At 36.4% G+C, this 20040-nt stretch overlaps 1 protein-coding gene across 8 annotated transcripts in view; it reads left to right on the top strand.

Moving 5' to 3' along the window:
- WASHC3 (WASH complex subunit 3) overlaps positions 1–20040 on the top strand; it is a 46992-nt gene that overhangs the window by 3673 nt on the left and 23279 nt on the right. For 4 of the 8 annotated variants that reach the window (XR_011608925.1, XM_011761751.2, XM_011761748.2 and 1 more), the window contains 3 exons: positions 10067–10132; positions 11955–12062; positions 16190–16300. Coding sequence is in view for 6 of the 8 variants with exons in the window: in XM_011761751.2 (XP_011760053.1) it covers positions 10067–10132; positions 11955–12062; positions 16190–16300 (285 nt within the window). In the remaining 2 variants the exon portion in view is untranslated. The remainder of the gene's footprint in view (positions 1–10066; positions 10133–11954; positions 12063–16189; positions 16301–20040) is intronic. The other 4 variants (XM_011761752.2, XM_011761749.2, XR_011608926.1 and 1 more) reach the window with 2 other exon arrangements.

Consider the following 20040-nt stretch of genomic DNA (forward strand, 5'->3'; position numbering starts at 1 on the left):
AAAAAACAAAACAAAAAAAAGAAAAGAAAAAAAGAAAAGCTTCACTGATTCTTTCAAACACACACCAGACCTTAAGTTCATCAGCATTTTAACGTCACTGAGCTGAGTTGCGCTCTGTGGCTGTAAAAGGCAATTCTTTGTATTTCTGTGGTATCAGTTATAACATCTCTTTCATTTCTGATATCATTTGAATCTTCTCCTTTTCTTAATCTAGCTAAAAGTTTGTGGATTTTGTTCATCTTTTCAAAAATCCAGCTCTTAGTTTCATTCATCTTTTCTATTGTTTTTCTAGTCTCTTTCACTTTTTTCTGTTCCGATCATTATTATTTTTTTCCTTCTACTAACTTTGGGTTTTATTTGTTCTTCTATTCCTTGAGTTGTAACACTAGGATGTTTATTTTGGATCTTTCATCTTTTTTGTTATATGTCTTTATTGCTGAAACTTCCTTTCCTCTTAAAACTGCTTTTACCTGCCGGGCGTGGTGGCTCAAGCCTGTAATTCCAGCACTTTGGGAGGCCGAGACGGGCGAATCACGAGGTCAGGAGATCGAGACCATCCTGGCTAACACAGTGAAACCCTGGCTCTACTAAAAAATACAAAAAAAACTAGCCAGGCGAGGTGGCGGGCGCCTGTAGTCCCAGCTACTCGGGAGGCTGAGGCAGGAGAATGTCATGAACCCGGGAGGCGGAGCCTGCAGTGAGCTGAGATCCGGCCACTGCAATCCAGCCTGGGCGACAGAGCAAGACTCTGTCTCAAAAAAAAAAAAAAAATTGCTTTTACCACCTTCCATAAGTATTGATGTGTTGTATGTCTATTTTCATTTGTCTCAAAAATATTTTTTAATTTCCCTTTTATTTGACCTATTGGTTGTTTAGGAGCATGTTATTTAATTTCCAGATATTTATGATTTTTTTTCAAGATTCCTTCTATTATTGATTTCTAGTTTCAAACCAGTATGGTCAGAAAATATACTTGATATGATTTCAGTCTTCTTAAATGTATTAAAACTTGTTTTGTGGCATATCATATAACTTGGAGAATGTTCTGTGGGCCCTTGAGAAGAATGTGTATTTTGTTGCTGTTTTATTGAATTCTCTACATATGTCTGTTAGGGCCAGTGTTTCATTACTGATTTTCTGCCTGGATGATCTGTCTATGGTTGAAAGTAGGTTATTGATATCCCCCATTATTATTATATTATAGTCTATCTCCAGATCTATTAATATGTTAATATATTTAGGTGCTCCCATGTTAGATGCATATATGTTTACAGTTGTTATATCTTCTTGATGAATTGCTCCCTGTACCATTATATAATGACCTACTTTGACTCATTTTACAGCCTTTGACTTATAGTCTGTTTTATCTGAAAAGAGCAACTCCTGCTCTTTTTTGGTTTCTATTTACTTGAAATATTCTCTTCCATTCTTCTTTCTCTCTTTCTTTCCTTTCCTTCTCTCTCTTTCTTTCTTTCTTTCCTTCCCTCCCTCCCTTTCTCCCTCCCTTCCCTCCCTTCCCTTCTTTTTTTCCTTCCCTTTCCCCTTCCTTTTCCTTCCCTTCCCTTTTTCAGGGTCTCCTTCTACATCCCATGCTGGAGTACAGTAGCGTGAACATGGCTTATTGTAGTCTCAACCTCCCAGGCTCCAGCTATCCTCCTATCTCAGCCTCCCATGTAGCTGTGACCACAGGCACACACCACGATGCCTAGCTAATTTTTTAATTGTTTGTAGAGACGGGGTCCCACCATGTTGCCCAGGCTGGTCTCAAACTCCTGAGTTCAGGGGATCCTCCTGCCTTGGCATCCCAGGGTTACAAATGTGAGCCACTGTGCCCAGCTCTTTTCCATTCTTTCACTTCAATCTATGTGCGTCCATTTTTTAAAGGTGAAGTGAGTCTCTCGTACACAGCATGTAGTTGAGTCTTATTCTTGTGTCTTATTCAGTCAACCTGTGTCTTTTGATCAGAGAATGTAGTCCATTTACATTCAAGGTAATTATTGATAGGTAAGGACTTACTGCTGCGATTTTGTTCATTGTTTTCTGGTTGCTTTATAGATCTTTTGTTCCTTTCTTCCATTCTTGCTGTCATCCTTTGTGATTAAATGATTGTCTCTGGTGATATACTGTGATTCCTTACTTTTTATCTTTTGTGTATTTACTATTAGGTTTTTGCTTTGTTGTTCCCATGAGGCTCACATAAAACATGTTATAACAGGCTATTTTAAACTAATAATAACATAACTGATAACATAAAAAACTTGTGCACTTTTACTCCACCTCTCCACATTTTGTTTTTGATTTTGCATTGTACATCTTTTTACACTGCATATCCCTTAAGTTATTTTAGCTATTATTATTTGTAATAGTTTTATCTGTTAACTTTCATACTAAAGATACAAATGATTTAATCACCATGACAGTATTAGAATATTCTGAATTTGACTGTATACATTTTTTTTCAGCTCTAAAATTGCTGTTTGATTTTTTTTTTTTAATAATTCCAATCTTTCTGTTACATTTCTCATTTTGGTCACTTATTATTTTCTTGATTTCATTGAATTGTTTCTCTGAATTTTCCTGAAGTCCACTGAGCTTCCCTAAAACAATAATTTTGGATTCGTTGTGAAGAAGGGTCAGTTACTGGTGATTTATTTTGTTTCTTTGGTAGTGACGTGTTTCCCTGATTATTCTTGGTCTTTGTGGCCATGTGTTGGTATGTATGTGTTTGAAGAAGGACGGACTTATTCCAGTCTTTGCAGACTGGCTTTGTCTGGGAAAGCCCTTCACCAGTAAGCCCATCCAGAGGTTCTAGACAGGCCATCTGTTGTGGTGCATGGCAGGCTTGCTGCTGGAGTCCTTGGGTAGGCTGGCCTGGTGCCTGGGGTTATAGGGTTGTTCCTGGAGCCTGATCCACTGGGATGGACCTGCTGATTAGCTCTATAGAGGTGGGCCTGGATCCTTAGGGTTCTGACTTGAAACCTAAGTCTGCAGGGGCTGGTCTGACACTGGGATGAGCCTTGAGCCCGAGTCTGCAGTGTCTGGCCAGGTTCCAAGGTGGACCTGGTGCTTGGGACCCCTGGGATGGACCTGGAGCCAGAGTATGTGGAGGTGGGCCTGGGTCCTGGTTGTACTGTGACTAGCCTGGAGCCTGAGTCTGCAGCAATGGTCCTGAAGCCTCAGTCCATGGGGGCCACTCTGGCAATGGAATCTACTAGAGTGGTCCCAGACTCTGGGTCTGCTGGAACATACCTAGATTCTGACTCACCACAGGGATTTGCCTGGGGCCAGCGTGGTGCTGGGGCAAGTGTGCAGCCTGGGGTCACAGGGGCCAGACTGGAGCCTGGGATTATAGGTGGTGGCCTGGTGACTTGGGCTACATGGGGCTGGCTGGGGTCCTAGGGCAATAGTGGCTAGCCTGGAACTTGAGTCCACAGGGATGGTCCTGGAGCCTATGTCTATGGGTGCCAGCCCAACAGAAGGGCCTACTGGGATGGGCCTAAAACCTACTTCTACTGGGGTGTGGGCTGCAGGAGCCAAACTGGGGCCACAGGAGCTGACTCGGCATTGGTCAGGCCTGGAACCTGTATCTGCAGGAGCTCACCTGGTGCTGGGGTGGGCCTGAACCTTGGGCCCATGGAGGCCAGCCCTGTGCTGGGAGTGGTCTAGAACCTAGGGCCACTGGGGCTGGCCTGCCCTTGGAGCAGACCTGGAGACAATCTATGCAGTCTTGCCTGGTGCTGGGGCTGTCCTGAGTCTTGAGCTGGTCTGGAGCCTGGGGTCCCAGTGGGAGAAGCCTAGAACTCAGAACTAGGTGATCCAGCCTAGTGCCAGGAGGGGCCTAAAGGCTTTGCCTGCAGGTGTCAGCCTGGAGTCTGGGCTGAGGGGGCTTGCTCAGCACTGAGTTCTACTGGGGTGGGCCTGGTGTTGTGTGCTCACTACCTCTCCTTCGCCCACTTGGAGGGTATCTCTCTCCATGCTGTGCTGCCTGGAGTTGGGGAAAGGGTGACATGAGTTCTGTAAAACTGTCCTTCTTACCCTCTTCAATGTGTTTTTTCTTATTTTTGTGCTACACCCAGTGCTACAATTTCTCACCTGGTTTCCTTAGCTCTTGAGAAGGTATTTTCATGTGTGAATAGTTTTTCAAATGGATGTTTCTGTGGGAGGATCAGTGCTGGAAAGTCCTGTTCCCCCATCTTGCTGTTGTCCCACCTTTTTCTCCTTTATGTTTGATAATCTAGGGTTGACTGTAACTGATTTTCTACAATATATATTTTAGCAATTTGGATATTCATGTCAGCTGGAGGCTGCTCAATGAGATGACAACTAATATTTATTCTGTACTTACTCTGTGCTGGGCATCATACTAAGTGCTTTATGTGTATTTAATTATCGCAGTCAGCCCTTTGAGAGAGGCTTAGTTATCCCACTCATACAGATACAGAAACTAAGATGTAGAGGAGTTTAAATCATTTGCTTAGTCATTCATTCATTCAACATATTTTTGCATGCCCCCAGTAGTTGTAGCTGCATTAGCTGCACATACACAGAAAGTAGCAGAACTGGATTCCCACTGATTTTTTAACTGGAAAAGTCAATATCTCATTACTCTCTTACATTGCACTGACTTACCTGATTAAGAAGCATGCTTATGTCAGTTTCAAGTGAGAGTGTGCAGTACAAGTACCTTCTTATAGCTATATTAAAATCTATTTTTAGATTCATATTCACTTCTTTGCTATGCTATGTCTATTTGATGTAATATATTTTTATGTCAATTCCAAGAATATATGTATTCAAATGTAAGGTGCCATTTTCTCCCAAGTTAAAGTCACTTTGGTGTTTTGAAATGTTTTTGTTAATAGTACCTAATAGGCCTCTAGTCCTTATTTATTTAAAGCCTTAAACCAGAACCAACTGACTGTTTCTCTCAACAAAAGAGGAACCTCAACTGTTAGTTTTTGAACTGAGAGTGAACTAGGAGGAAAAAGAAAACCTTCCCCATCCCCCGACAGGATCTGGTTTGAACCAAACCCAAACTTAAACAACTTCAGTCATAGATAAACCCTCAAGCCAGAATTAAGTTTGAAACAAATTGCTAGGCTTCTTTCTTCGTCCGTGGCACAGTTTTTAGAGTTCTTCACTAAAGAGAAGAGTATAAAACTGCATTCTGTGAAGAACTCAACTTTGCAAAAACTTTCTGCATATTAGGCTACTTTTGTAACTCTTCCAGTGATTGGCACCAGAGTAGAAGAGAGATTAGATGACAGAGAAAGTAGTAGAATCAGACCCACATTGCAGAGGTACTTAGGGTCATCTCCTCTTCCATCACAAATCCCCAGTGAGCATTTTTATTCTTGCTTTAGTCAGCAAAATCTTATGGTCATCCATTGGGACTGCAAATTTTGAGGGGTTGGCGGGAAGCAACATAAGATCTACACATATTGCAGGTGAAACCTGAGCATTTAACCTTATAGTGAGTTTTAAAGTAGTGGTACTTTGTAAACAGGAGTGTCAAATGTGAACTTTGGGTTTTTGGGGTTTTTTATAATTTTTTTTTCTTTTCCCTCTAAGACGGGGTCTTGCTCTATCACCCAGGCTGGAGTGCAGTGGCGTGATCACAGCTCAGGGCAACCTCAACTTCCTGGGCTCAAGTGATCCTCCCACCTCAGCCTCCCTAGAAGCTTGGACTATAGGCATGTCACTACACCAGGCTAATTTTGTATGTGTGTTTGTGTGTGTGTGTGAGAGAGAGAGAGAGTTAGAGATGGCATCTCACTACATTATTTAGGCTGGTCTCCAACTCTTGGGCTTAAGTGATCCCTTGGCCTCGGCCTCCCAAGTGCTGGAATTATAGGCATGAGCCACTGTACCTGGCCAGAATGTTATTTTAATTCAAACTTTTTTTGTTGTTTTTTTGTAAGACAGGGTCTCACTTTGTCACCCAGGCTGGAGTGGAGTGGAGTGATCTTAGCTTACTGAAGCCTAGACCTCCTGCCTCAGTGCCCCAAGTAGCTGGAACTACAGGTGCATGCCACCACACCTGGCTAATTTTTTGTATTTGTAGAGACAGGGTTTCCATATGTTGCCCAGGCTGGTCTTGAACTCCTGAGTTCAAGCCATCTGCCTGCCTCAGCCTCCCAAAGTTCTAGGATTACAAGCGCCCTCAGCCAAACTCAGACTAATTACATGCCTGAGATATTGGATTTTTAAATAATTTTTTAATATTCTGAAATTTTTCTTTTTTCTAAAATCTTTAGGTACAAGCAAAAGTGCTGAGAATTGTCACATAACCTAAAAGTTTCTTTAGTGCTTATCTTCTACATTCATTTTTTTAGCCTGCCATTGGACTTAACTTTTAATCAGATAATGTTTTACTTAAATCCTTATTTGCTCTTACATCTTTAACAACTGCTGGGCTTAAGTATCAGACACAACCTAATAAAACCATTGATTGCTTCCTTTTCTGGCTTCTGGGGCACATACAACACAGTGGGGTATACCAAGAGATCCATTATCTTAAAATACTGTTTCCCTTTTAGAGAAATGGATATATAAGCAAGGTATTTTACAACCATGAAAAACCAGTGTTTTGTTTCCGTATTCAACTAGTAACTCCATATTTCCTTCTTTATTTTGCCCTTTTTTAAACTTTATAAAATGTACTGCCTTGGAAATAGATGGATAGTAAATCAAGCTTTCAGCTTATCTGACAAATATCAGGGACTTTATAAATTCCCCTGTTACCCAAACCATAGCATTTCAAGTTTGTTTTCAGTCTTCATAAAACAATGGTTAAATGGATGATAGACCGTTACCTTCCCATTTCCTCTTGCTAAAACTTTCAGAGGTGAGAACAGCTACTGTCACCAATTATGTTACTTTTGTTATATCCATAGTCATCCATAATTTAGAGCAGTGGCTCTCAACCAGGGTACATATGGCTATGTCTAGAAGTGTTTTTGAGTGTAATAACTGGGAAGTGCTACTGACATTTAGTGGATAGAGACCAGAGATTCTGCTACGCAGAATCTTGTAGTGTGCAGGACAGTCCCCTGCAACAAAGAATATTTCACCCACAAATGTCAATATAGCCAGCATTGAAAAACCTGTTTTATAGTGGTCTGGGAATTGTATGAGGAAAATGCCACAAGCATAAACATCTTAGAAATGAACTTCAGCAACCCATCAGTGAACCCAGGTATACCTTTTCACTTGACAATGTCTCTTTAAAAAGTATACATTCAGGTATGTTATAGCAATAATTACATTGGAACATACAAAACCATTTATTAGACTCAATTATCTTTGAAAAGGAGTTCTTTCTTAGTCATGCCATGGACGCTTTGACAGTCTAGTGAAACCAAATTAATGTTTTCAGGTGGATAAAATAAAATGCCTAGGATTACAAAAGAAACCAGTTATATACTTAAAAAAATTTAAAACTATGTTATACTAGTAGGTTATTTATTAAAGCATTAAATTATATTATCCTTTCGTATGTCTAATAACCATAATTTTGAAGTGTTAAGAAATCTGCAGCAATTGTGATGTGATTAAAAAAAAATCTATGATTTCTATTGATGACAGTCATAGATCCTAAAACCACCGTGATTTTTTTTTTCTTTTTTTTTGAGACAGAGTCTCACTCATCGCCCAAGCTGGAGTGCAGTGGCATGATTCAGCTCACTGCAACCCCCGCTTTCCAGGTTCAAGCGATTCTCCTGCCTCAGCCTCCTCAGTAGCTGGGACTACAGACGCACACCACCACACCTGGCTAATTTTTTTGTATTTTTAGTAGAGATGGGGGTTTCACTCTGTTGGCCAGGCTGGTCTCGAACTCCTGACCTCAGGTGATACACCTGCCTCAGCCTCCCAAAGTGCTGGCATGAGCCATTGTGCCCAACCTACGGTGATTTTTTTTTTTTGCTATGTTTTTAAACAATGCCAAATTTAAGCTAGAAGTAGATAAAAATAAAGGTAGAATTTTTTTCTCTCATCCTAGTTCATGTACTGTAGTTCAGAACCACTTTGTAAGTGATCATCTCAGAATCAGAAGAGCAAAAGGCTTTTCCTCTTGGCACAGAATCATCTTAGTGAGAAACGAATTGATCATTTGTTAGCTTTGGATAACAAAAATTCTATGCAATACCCAATAATTTACCATTATGTTTTAACAATGTAAAATTATCAAAAAATCTGATGAAGTGTATTGCCTCTGGAGTTGGAGGGTTTGAGTTCGGGATATTTTACTTCTATAAGACTCAATTTTCTCATCTTTAAAATTGGCATAATAGTTCCTACTTCATAGATTTGGTATAAGATTTCAATTGATATGTTGCATATACAGTGTGCCATATGTGGCAAGGCAAAGACTCAAATATTTACAATATTGATGATTATTGCTTAAAAGTAAATACTTCTAAAGGTATATTAAAACAGAAAAATTTTTAATTCAATTTTTTGTTTCCTTTTTTGTTTCTTTCAGTCAAACCAATATGTCCATTTTTAAATAAGTTGGAAATTATCATTCACTTTACATATTAATTTGCTGTAGAATTTCTTCTCTAGTGAATTGAGACACTGATTAGATTTGCCAAAATTAAATTTCTATGATTTTAAGGAATACACTTATAATTTGGAGAGGGATTCATCCATAATACATGTTATAAACCTGTATTGGTGTTTACCTAAAAGCCTTATGTGAATGAATTCTAGAAGTCAAGGGTGAACTTAGCTTTGATACCATAAAAACTAGATCCTAATACTTTATTTGAGGATTATATCTTTGTGGATATCAAGATGTTAACCTAAAAATAAGTGATCTGTAAAGAAGCTTTGTGGCCACTTTCAGTTTTTTGTCCCCTCTAATTGTGGGCAAAGTGACCATTTCACAGGATGATAAAGTTCTACTTAATAGGATCTTAGTAATAGCCCAGAATACAGTCAGGATGCTGTGTATCTGCCAACTTGTAAACTGGCTAACTGCTCTTGGATTATGTGACTGAATGTAATGTTTAAGATTAGGAGGTTTTAAGTAAATGTTCTTATAGGTCATATTTTATGATGTTACCTTTCTTTGTGTAGGTGTATATTTACAAGGTATATTGACAATTTATACAGAGTAACAAGCATGATAAGCTCTTCAATCTGGTTTACCTTGCGTTTTGATGGTAGATTTTGTTTTAATACTCTAGTTTTTTCTCTTCTCTTTCTGAAATGAATTACTCGTCTTCCAATTCCATCCCCCTTTATTTTTCAAACTATGGATGTTTAAATCTGGGACGAGTTGTATATGCTTATGCATTTAAGTAATTTATGAAGGCAGACTTTGTTGCAGAGTGTCTTTGAATAATTTTTATTATTTTATTTTCTATGAAAAAATTTCTTCATCAACAAATAATTATTAAGCTCCTATTAAGTGTCATGGTACTATTCTGGGCACTACAGGTACAGTAGTAAACAAAAGGCTCTATCCTGGTTTGTTTATATTCTGGTCTCAACAATTGTTTACTGCTCTGATAATGAGTTTGCAGAAAATGTCACTTTGTCATAAGTGAATATGATTTTATAAAATAACTGAGAAGCGACTGGGTGCGGTGGCTCATGCCTGAATCCCAGCACTTTAGGAGGCCAAGGTGGGCAGATCACGAGGTCAAGAGATCGAGACCATCCTGACCAATATGGTGAAACAACATCTCTACTAAAAATACAAAAATTAGCTGGGCGTGGTGGCGCGTGCCTGTAGTCCCAGCTACTTGGGAGGCTGAGGCAGGAGAATCGCTTAAACCCAGGAGGCAGAGGTTGCAGGGAGCCGAGATCACGCCACTGCACTCCAACCTGGTGACAGAGCAAGACTCTATCCCAAAAAAAAACCAAAAACTAAGAAGCATTCTAATACAGGTAATAGAAGAGTTCTCATTCCTACTCATGTAAATAAGACAGTACTACATTAGAATATGACAAATATTTAATGGTTTTTAATATTTTGAAATCTGCCCTTAGTTATTGTTAACAGTTTATTTTAATTAAAATCTTTATATTTATGTCTCTAATTTTTCTTTTCCAGAAACTGGCAGACCTTTCGCTTCGTATCCAACAAATTGAAACAACTCTAAATATTTTAGATGCAAAGGTTAGTATTTCTGAATAATTTGTAGTATAAACTTTGCTGTACATATACCAGCTTTCTTAATCATATTTAACTTTAATTGCATTTGGGAGTGATTCCATTTAACTTCTGTATCTGTGAAGTGATACTGGTTGTGTTTTTAATTTTACTGCAATTGCAAAGAAAATGGTGTTCATTATGAACCATTAATTCAAACGTACACATGGTTTGAGATTTTTCATTGTGCTAGGCAAATGCATAATGCGAGTAACATGTTAACAAGTTGAGCTGTTATCAAGCGCACTTCATTTGATAGAAAATTCCAAATTTATTTTACTAGTTATTATGTGATAATACAATAATAGTTATATAAATCTTTAGATGTCTCAGAGCAAATTTTAGAGACAATATCATCTGTTTCTATTTGCGAATACCTTAAATGCTAATGAAGAATACAATTTTGATGTCAGAAATTGCAAATGATAACTAAGAAAAACAGAAGACTCTTTTAGATTGAAAGCTTAAAGATTTCGATAACAGTGATGTATTTAGTTTGGTTTCATTTTTAATATTTTTTACATGTGTTTTTTCTATTTATAAAATTATGGAGACACTAGTGTATTTTCATTACTAACTTTTCTGAAATTAATATTTTCTTTGTCCATTTACCAAAAAAAACTAAGAAATATTCAGTGAATATTTATGAGGAAGAAAAAAATGATATCCCTTTTTAATATGACCAGAATGTCTAGTTTGTATTTACTACGTGTCCTTATGGACTTCAGCAACTGTGTTTCTCTTAGAACCATTTCTCTTGTTTGGAAACCTGGCCTTGAACATGTTCAAGATATTCCTCTAGCAGCCATACCCACTTGAAACTATTTGGGCCGTAGCCACTGTGCTAACTATGGTTATCAGTCAACAGTTCTCAATGAGTATTGCTGCTTGAGATCTTATTACCATTGGTTTTTTTTATTATTATTATTCTTTATTATGAATATGTGTCTTATTTTAGTGTTTAAGGAATTCTTAGGGAGTTAGAGTCCAAGGTCGCACATTAAGTTACCATATGGACAAGTTAACCTTAGTTATCTCCATGGCCATAGAGTCATCCCCAAAATTAGCCAAACGTCTGACAAATGTGTGTCATTGATATCAGGATGAACTCAGAAAAGAAGGTTTTTATGGGTCTTGCAGATCTAACCTGAAATGCTAAACCATTTCAGGTTGAAATACCAACAATATGCCCATTTTTTTTGCATACAAGAAACGTATTTTAATAACGTTCAGTGGTAAATGTTCAAAGAAAGAAATAAGAATGAGCTGTGTCATACATTAAAGTGTAAAGACAAGAGCTTTGGCATATCCTAGATAATTGAAACTCAAAATTTGCACAAAGCCCTTTTTTTCCAAAGTATTATTAATAGAAATATTTTTACAACAACTTTTCTAGGTACATTTTCTTATCTCTACAGGTGAGATAATTGAGACATAGGGAGATTTGCACAAGATCACACAGCTTGTGAGTGGTAGAGCTAAAAGTTAAACCTAGACAGTCTGACTTCAAAGACCAGCTCTCAGTCATTACACTAGGATTGCCTGTATTTTGAAAATAATGGTTATATAAACTAAATTAGATTTTTGAGAAGTTCTTCAAAATAATTTGTGACTGTCTTTCACTTTTAGTTTATGACATGGAAAATTTAAGACAAGATATTATGAACCTGTTTGTATAGCCTTAAAACTTAAGACAGCTATTAAAAATATACGAACCTAGAAACTTATAGTGTTTATGCAGGTACTATCTTCATATTTCAATACCAATTTTCTTTTCATCTTTTTTCAGTTGTCATCTATCCCAGGCCTAGATGATGTCACAGTTGAAGTATCTCCTTTAAATGTCACCAGTGTCACAAATGGAGCACATCCTGAAGCCACTTCAGAGCAACCACAGGTGAGTTCTAAGAAATGAGCAGATGTTTTTGGTTGAAACTGATAGTCTTAAGCAGCAGGTTGGAAGGAAGAAAAATAAAAATGTAAAACTTCTAATAGTAAAATTTTAAAACCTTAACATAGAAAATGAAGTTTGGGAAAAACAAATTAGCTGTGTTATTTTGAAGGGCTTCCTTAAGTTAATACTTTCTTTGCCTATAAAAAAGAAAATCAGTCTATATAGGACTAGGAAAAATCTTCAAATAATTATTTTCTTCAAAATAATTAGAAATTTTTCTAAGTTCTTATAAGAAATGTACTTTTAAAATGTTTTATTGTAAAATTTTTAAATATACACAAAAACAGACCTGAATTCACCAGTTATGATTTGTCACAATTGCTTTATCTATTTTCTTGGTCACTTGCTGAAATTAATCCCAGACAGTTTATCATCTCACCCCTGCATAAATTTTTGAGCATCTCTGAAAAGTTTTGACATGTTCTTTTGTAACATTTTTCTTATATAAATGCCTTTATCATATACAATGTAATTAACAATAATTGGCCAGGTGCAGTCTTTCATGCCTGTAATCCCAGCACTTTGGGAGGCTGAGGCAAGTGGATTGCTTGAGCTCAGGAGTTTGAGATTAGCCTGGGCAACATGGTAAAACTGTCTCCACTAAAAATACAAAAATTAGCCAGGTGTGGTGGCACGCACCTGTAGTCTCAACTACTCAGGAGGCTGAGGTGAGAGGATCACTTGAGCTCACGAGGCAGAGGTTGTGGTGAACTGAGATTGCACTACTGCACTCCAGCCTAGGTGACAGCACAAGACCTTGCCTCAAAAATAAAAAAAATAAAAATAAATGAACATTCGCTGGTATTGTCTAACCCCTTGTTACTCAAGTACACCCCATGGACCAACCCACATGGGCATCACCTGGCGGCTTGTTAGAATGAAGCATCTCAGGCTCCACCCCAAAACTGCTGAGAATCTACATTTTAACAAGACCCCTAGGTGATCTGTAGGCACTTAAAATTTGAGAGCTACTGGTCTTAGAAATACCAGTTGTCTAAAAACTGTGTTTCTGAAGTTGATTCCTTTGAATCAGCATCCTAATAAAAGCTATACTTTACATTTGGCTCTTAGATCTTAACATTTACTTATGCTTCTGTATGAATTTCAATTTTCTATTACTTTTTATTTCAAAAAATAAAAATTATTTGTTTTTTGAGAACAATCTCTAGTGTATCTCAGCGAGGTATTAAAATCTAAAACAAAATAATTATCAAAGTGGTGGCCTACCAAAGTAATAATAAACAAATTAAACAAATAGACTTATAATGGAATTCTGCCTTTGTACCTGGAGGCACTTTTCACAGGATATTTTTTAGATCACGATGATGTTGACAATGATGATAACAGCTAACACTTCAAGAGTGCTTTCTGTGTACCAAGGCATGCACGTTTCTAAGTGCCTTTCATAAACGAATTTAATCTTTACAACAGCCCTATAATATAAGCACCATATTATCAATCTTACTTTATAGATGGGTCAAATGAGGTATATAGAGGTTAAGTAACTTGCTGAAGGTCGAAAAGTAATGTAAGAATTAGAATTTTAACCCAGACAGTCTGGTGCCAAGAGCCCTAGCACTTACCTGCTACACTACACTATACTACACTACACTACTCTGTTTTCAGTACCTGTGTTCAATTTATTAAACATATTGAGGATATGTGGTATGAGGCCCTGTAGGAAAAGCCATATATTTAGAATATAGTATATATTTGGGTAATAAATTAGATGATCATTTACTTAATTAGATATTATAAAATTTAACATCCATTTATTTAATAGAGCAAATTTCATTATCCTGGCCACTCAAATATATAAAATGCAAGAGGATATCCAGATGTTATAGAGGAGTTTAACTTTATATTCTCTCAATTAAATATGACTATCCTCTTTCTAAAACAAAGCATGCCAAGAAAATATTTCCACTCTTATTTAGTAGTTATTATGTGGTGGATAGAGCAGTCATATATTTCTATAATATTTTTAAGTATACCTGTCTAACTTTATTAATTTTTCCAGGTGCTATTATGAATGCCATCTATAGTATGCCCTTTAAAATTTTTATGCAGTTGTGTTGGTCCTCACATATTTAATGTCCCAAAAAATTGATTACCAGTAATCACAGCTGAATTTCTTAATTTGCTTTGCAAATTCAGAATAACCTGGTATGTCTCTGGCAATTTTATTTAAAAATGTTTATGTATTTATTTAGAGGGTTTATGAAGTTCTTTTGGCTTCCAAAGTTTGAAATACTGTGATAAAGTTGTGTGTTGATTAGCTTAATAAAATAACTGCTCAGCATGTTCTTAATATTCACATCAACTTCTCATTTCTTCGTTGTTATCAACTGGTATATTTTATACAAAATATTTTGAAGTGGGCTTAAGTATTGCTTAATCCAGAGTTTTCATTGACATTATAGTTCACTCAATTAACAGATAAAGGGGAATAGTGCACTTTTTAAAAAAATCATCTATTTATCACTCTCTCTAATCTATACATGAGTCAAAGACCCAAAGTTTGTGTACTGATTTTTCTGCAACTTTAATTTCATGGTTCAGATTTCATCATTATTCACAATAGAATATCCAATTGTGCAGAGTGAGTTTGATTTGAGAATAAATGAAGGACAGTTGAGAGATATGATAGAGGATTTAATGGATCATTCAGATAGCAAAGGTGTTTCATAATTAAACCTTGTTGAGGTCTTGGTTATTACGCAAACATTAACGACTGAGAGTTGATATCTGGCCAGGATATAGTTCTCATTTGCACCATTTTGCTATTATATATATGAGTTTAATTTCCATAAATTGTTAAAAAACATATTTGGTTATTGTTTTAATTTTTTATTTAATTAACAGTGTTTTGGAATTTTTGTATTTATGTATATTATAGATGAATATATATATACACACACACATATATATATACACACACACACACACACACACAGTGACTTTTGTAAAACTTAGCAATATCATGTAACAGAAGAAACCTAAAGGACTTTTGGATGTTTTATTTGCTTTGGAATTTTCAACAGATTTAATTTATATTTGAATTATCTGAGGAAAAACTTCAATATGTAATTCACATTCATAGTCTAAAGACTGTGAAGATATAAAGATATGGATTTATCTACATTTCAGCATGAACAATAGACAAAATTGATTTCTTCTAAGGAAATTCTTCTTAATGCTTATATACAGATAATGAGAGAGATTCACAAAAGTAAGCTTTTTCTAAATGTTTGGTTTGATAGAAAAATCAAGTACTGTATACAGGCAGTTCTAGTTTTGCATTTAAGCAAGGATATGGTTCTGATATGCACAAGTTTCAGTAACATGGTACCATGCAAAGTGAAGACTGCCTGTATAACAATGGCATTTTTATCTAAAAAGACCATTCCCCAAGATTCTTTATTACAAGTCGTATTTACTATGACTTTTAACCACTCCGTAGACAATGTTACCATTAATAGTTCCATCAGTAGCTGAAATATATAAAACCAGATAATTTTGTCTGACAAACTGGCTTCTCTTCTACAACTTCTCCAAAAATTGCTTTCTAAAAAGTTAGAAGAGCCATGTCCACTTAGAATAAAATGATTTACTAAATAAAGGGCTCAATTAGGTAGATTATAGATATCTAGGAAATCAATTCATCATTATCTCAGTAAATTTATTATTAATTTATAAACAGTTGATAGTTTTATTAGGTTTCTTAAAAGTTTTGTTAAAATAGTATAACCACCTATATATAATTCATGCTTTGTATCAGCACTCTGAGGACAAGTAAAACAGAATTTTTATTTTAATGCATGAATATACTTGTGTTTTAAGGAACCAATATAGTGTTGAAGTGTAACCTCCTCTGAAGTGACATTTAAATATTTGTAGATATTTGCAAACATATCTCATCATTAAATTATTGGTATTTAAATTGGGGGAGTTGCTTTTTTTTCTGCAATTTATTGCCTTAGAATTATGGAAAGAAGCATTCCTTTTAAGTAACATGATGGACCCCTTTTGTAAATTGTCTAAAGATTTACACAAAATACTCTCTACAGCAGAGCAGTACACAAGACTCTGGACTACAGGAAAGTGAAGTATCAGCAGAAAATATCTTAACTGTAGCCAAGGATCCAAGATATGCCAGATATCTCAAAATGGTTCAAGTGGTAAGCTAATTTGGTCTGTCTTCTTTGTGTAGCAGCCTCATTTGAAATTCTTAACCCTGGAGGTTTTGCTGTTATTTTTTTCAATTTGAGAAAACTGCTAAACCAAGTAACCAAGTTTTCTATTCTCTTCCTTTCTATTTTAACTCTCTGATTTAAAAAAAAAAAAAAAAAAAGTCAAATCTTTGTAATTAGAATCGATCCCACACTTTAAATTAACATAGTTTAATATAGATTTATATAAATTTGTTTGCATTACACAAAGTTATCAATGCAAATCTTAGATACAAAAAGTAATGAAAGTAGACTATTCATTTGGTAAATCAGTTGATTCTAGCTTAATTCCCATATATTAGCACAAATAATATTTTTAAAAATTTTTATGTTCATCTATCAATGATCTCTTGGCCATGTAAGGTAATGGCCAAGAGATATTGATATTATATGACTTCAGAATTCATATTTTTCCTGAGAAATCATAACATGGTATGGTACCAAAAATATCTGCAGTCGCCTATAATAGCAGAAGTTAACATTTTTTTATTCCTTTAGAAACTATTTCAATAGTTGAAGGAGTTAGTTGTCCATCATTTTTCTGTTAATCAAACAGTTAAAGCCTGGCACAGTGACACACACCTGTAATCCTAGCACTTTGGGAGGCTGAGGTGGGAGGATGACTTGAAGACAGGAGTTTGAGACCAGCCTGGGCAGCAAAGCAAGACCCCCTACCTCTACATTTAAAAAAAAAAAACTCCATATGATGGCATGCACCTGGTAGTCCCAGCTACTCAAGAGGCTGAGGTGGGAGGATTGCTTGAGCCCAGGAGTTCAAGGGTGCACTGGCTCACCTGACTGATTGTGCCACTGTACTTCAGTGTAGGTGACAGAGAGACACCCTGTCTCAAAAATAATAATAATAATAATGCTTTTGTAAAATTCTATTATCAAGCAAAAGAAGCAGAATACTAATACTAAAGGACAGTTTTGTTTTGCTGTCCATGGGATAGTTTATCACCTAGTAATTTAAAAGCAAATTCTGACAACCAGAAAGAGTAGATTGGCTCATTTGGAAGCTGCACTTTTCCTAGCTATCAGAAGTGGATTTTTCACTTCCACAGTTCCTTTTTTCTGAAGCCTAGAGCTCAGGATATTGGCGGTCAATTTAGAAAAAAATAAACCAAACTTCGGGGTGAAAATAGATGAAGTTTTTTAATTAAGAAGAATAAAACACAGCCAGTTTAAGCATGAATCATGATGAACACATTTTTAAAACTAGAACCCAGGAAAGCCTAAGCTTAAAAGATAGACTTGTTAAAAAAAAAAAAAAAAAAAAAAAAAAAAAACTGTGTTTCACTCTTCTAAACAAAAGGGAGATGCTTCAGAATGACTGAAAGATTTTTTATATTAGCCCCTTCTTGCCAAATCTATATAAAATAAGAAATAGGAAAATCTATTAGATGATACTCCGTAAAAATGCTCTGAAATATTTTATGAAGGCTGCATCTTAGGATAATTGTTAAATTCTTGATATATTGCCTTCAATTTTACAAGAACTTCAAAAACTCTTTTTCTTTTTCATTATAAATCCACCATCTGTTCATTTCACAAATATTTATCAAATACTTAATTTAAGCTAAACTACTGTATTAGGTACTGTCTAGATTTATTTAGCCAGCTAAGGTTTCCAGATACCACTTGCAATTTTTATTTTTGTTATTAATTACATGAACAAGTTTGGTTGCTTTTCAGTCATAAATATACATATAAAATAAATGACCCGGGCTGGGCACGGTGGCTCACTCCTGTAATTCCAGCACTTTGGGAGGCCAAGGCAGGCGGATCACCTGAGGTCGGGAGTTTGAGACCAACCTGACCAACATGGAGAAACCTTGTCTCTACTAAAAATACAAAATTAGCTGGGCATGGTGGCACATGCCTGTAATCCCAGCTACTCGGGAGGCTGAGGCAGGAGAATAGCTTGAACCCAGGAGGCGAAGGTTGCAATGAGCCGAGATCATGCCATTGTACTCCAGCCTGGGCAACAAGAGTAAAACTCTGTCTTAAAAAAAAAAAACAAATAGATGACCCTTTAATTATTTACTTTTTTAATCATATGTCTTATCACCTCATAGGAATAAGAGCCAAGATCCTCCACAGGCCCATGAAATCCTATACAGTTTAGCTCCTCTGTTACCTTTATGATCTCATATCCTCGCTCACTCTTCTCTAGCTCTACTGGCCTCCTTTTTGTCCCTTGAATAAAAATACATTGGCAGCCCCTGTCTTGGGGCCTTTGCTTCAGCTGTTCTCTCGGCCTGAAACACTTTTCCCCAGATACCTTCATGGTTTGCTCCCTCACCTCCTTCAAATCTATATTCAAAAATATTACCTTCTAAGTACAGCCTTCCTTGGCCACCCTGTTTTAAATTGCAGTGTCCTCTTACCCAATTCCCTTTACCCCTTCTCTGCTGTATTTTTCTTCTTATCAACTTCCAGCATTCTACATATTTTATATATTTACTCTCTCTCTTCCCTACAAAATTATAAACTCCAAAAGGACAGGGAATTTTTTTGTGTACTACACTATTCCTCATTCCTGCAACAATACCTTGTACATAGTCCTGTGAATGAAAATGCTTATAATTTGTCTATACCATTTCACCTTTTGATAGATTTAGGTGATAGATTCCTTTTTCACACTAGCTCAGTAGTTTGATAAACTTCCAAAATATAAGTTCCTGGGCCCTACCCTACAAAATTAGAATCTCCAAAGTTGGTACTTGATACATAGAGCGTATGTATTTTGGGGAAAAAAACCCTGATTAAGAATTGCTTAAAAACATTTTAAACTATGTCTTAATATCGTTTACATTTTTTAAACTTAAAAAGCATTTAAGAAAATAAATAATTGTTTTATTTTTTAAAAGCCTAAACTTTCTAGCAGTACTTGGCACTTAACTCCAGCCTATCCTTTTTGCTTGATGTCACTGAGTATGATTAGAGGTTCAATTTCTTCTGCCTCAGACTGTTTCTGATTTAAGACAAATTTTTCTGTTTTTAGCCCTTTGTCTCCTTTCTGCCTTTGGTGGGGGTTTATCTATTTCCTAAGCATTTTCAGCATTCTGGAAGTGCTGCTTCTTCCTGGCATCTCCTTCGTCAGGCACATGGACTTGACCTTCTTTTGCTCGGCTAAGTCATCAATCATTCTTCTATCTGCTCTTAATTTTTATGTAATTGGTTCATATATGCCTCTTAGTCATTAAAGCTGGAGGTCATATTCTGTTTCAAATTGTTTAGGGGTGATTTTCAAGAAGAAAGTGGGGAGCTACATCAAACTGCCATCCTAAAACTAGAAGTTCATCCAAGTTAAATTTAATTTTATTGTTTTTAGTTTATTGTGCCAGCCTGCATCCCAGAACCTTATTACCCAACTTTTATTTCCTATTGCTCCCTGTCCTGAATTTCTTTTGTTTTTTTTGTTTTGTTTTGTTTTTTGTTTTTGAGATGGAGTCTTGCTGTTGTCGCCCAGGCTGGAGCACAGGGGCATGATCACGGCTCACTGCAACCTCTGCCCCCAGGTTCAAGCAATTCTTCTGCCTCAGCCTCCTGAGTAGCTGGGATTACAGGTGCCCACCACCACGCCCAGCTAATTTGTGTACGTTTAGTAGAGACAGGGTTTCACCATGTTGGCCAGGCTGGTGTTGAACTCCTGACCTCAGGTGATCCACCCGCCTCAGCCTCCC

The sequence above is a fragment of the Macaca nemestrina genome, chromosome 10 (assembly GCF_043159975.1).
Source record: "Macaca nemestrina isolate mMacNem1 chromosome 10, mMacNem.hap1, whole genome shotgun sequence".
NCBI classification, from domain to species: domain Eukaryota; kingdom Metazoa; phylum Chordata; class Mammalia; order Primates; family Cercopithecidae; genus Macaca; species Macaca nemestrina.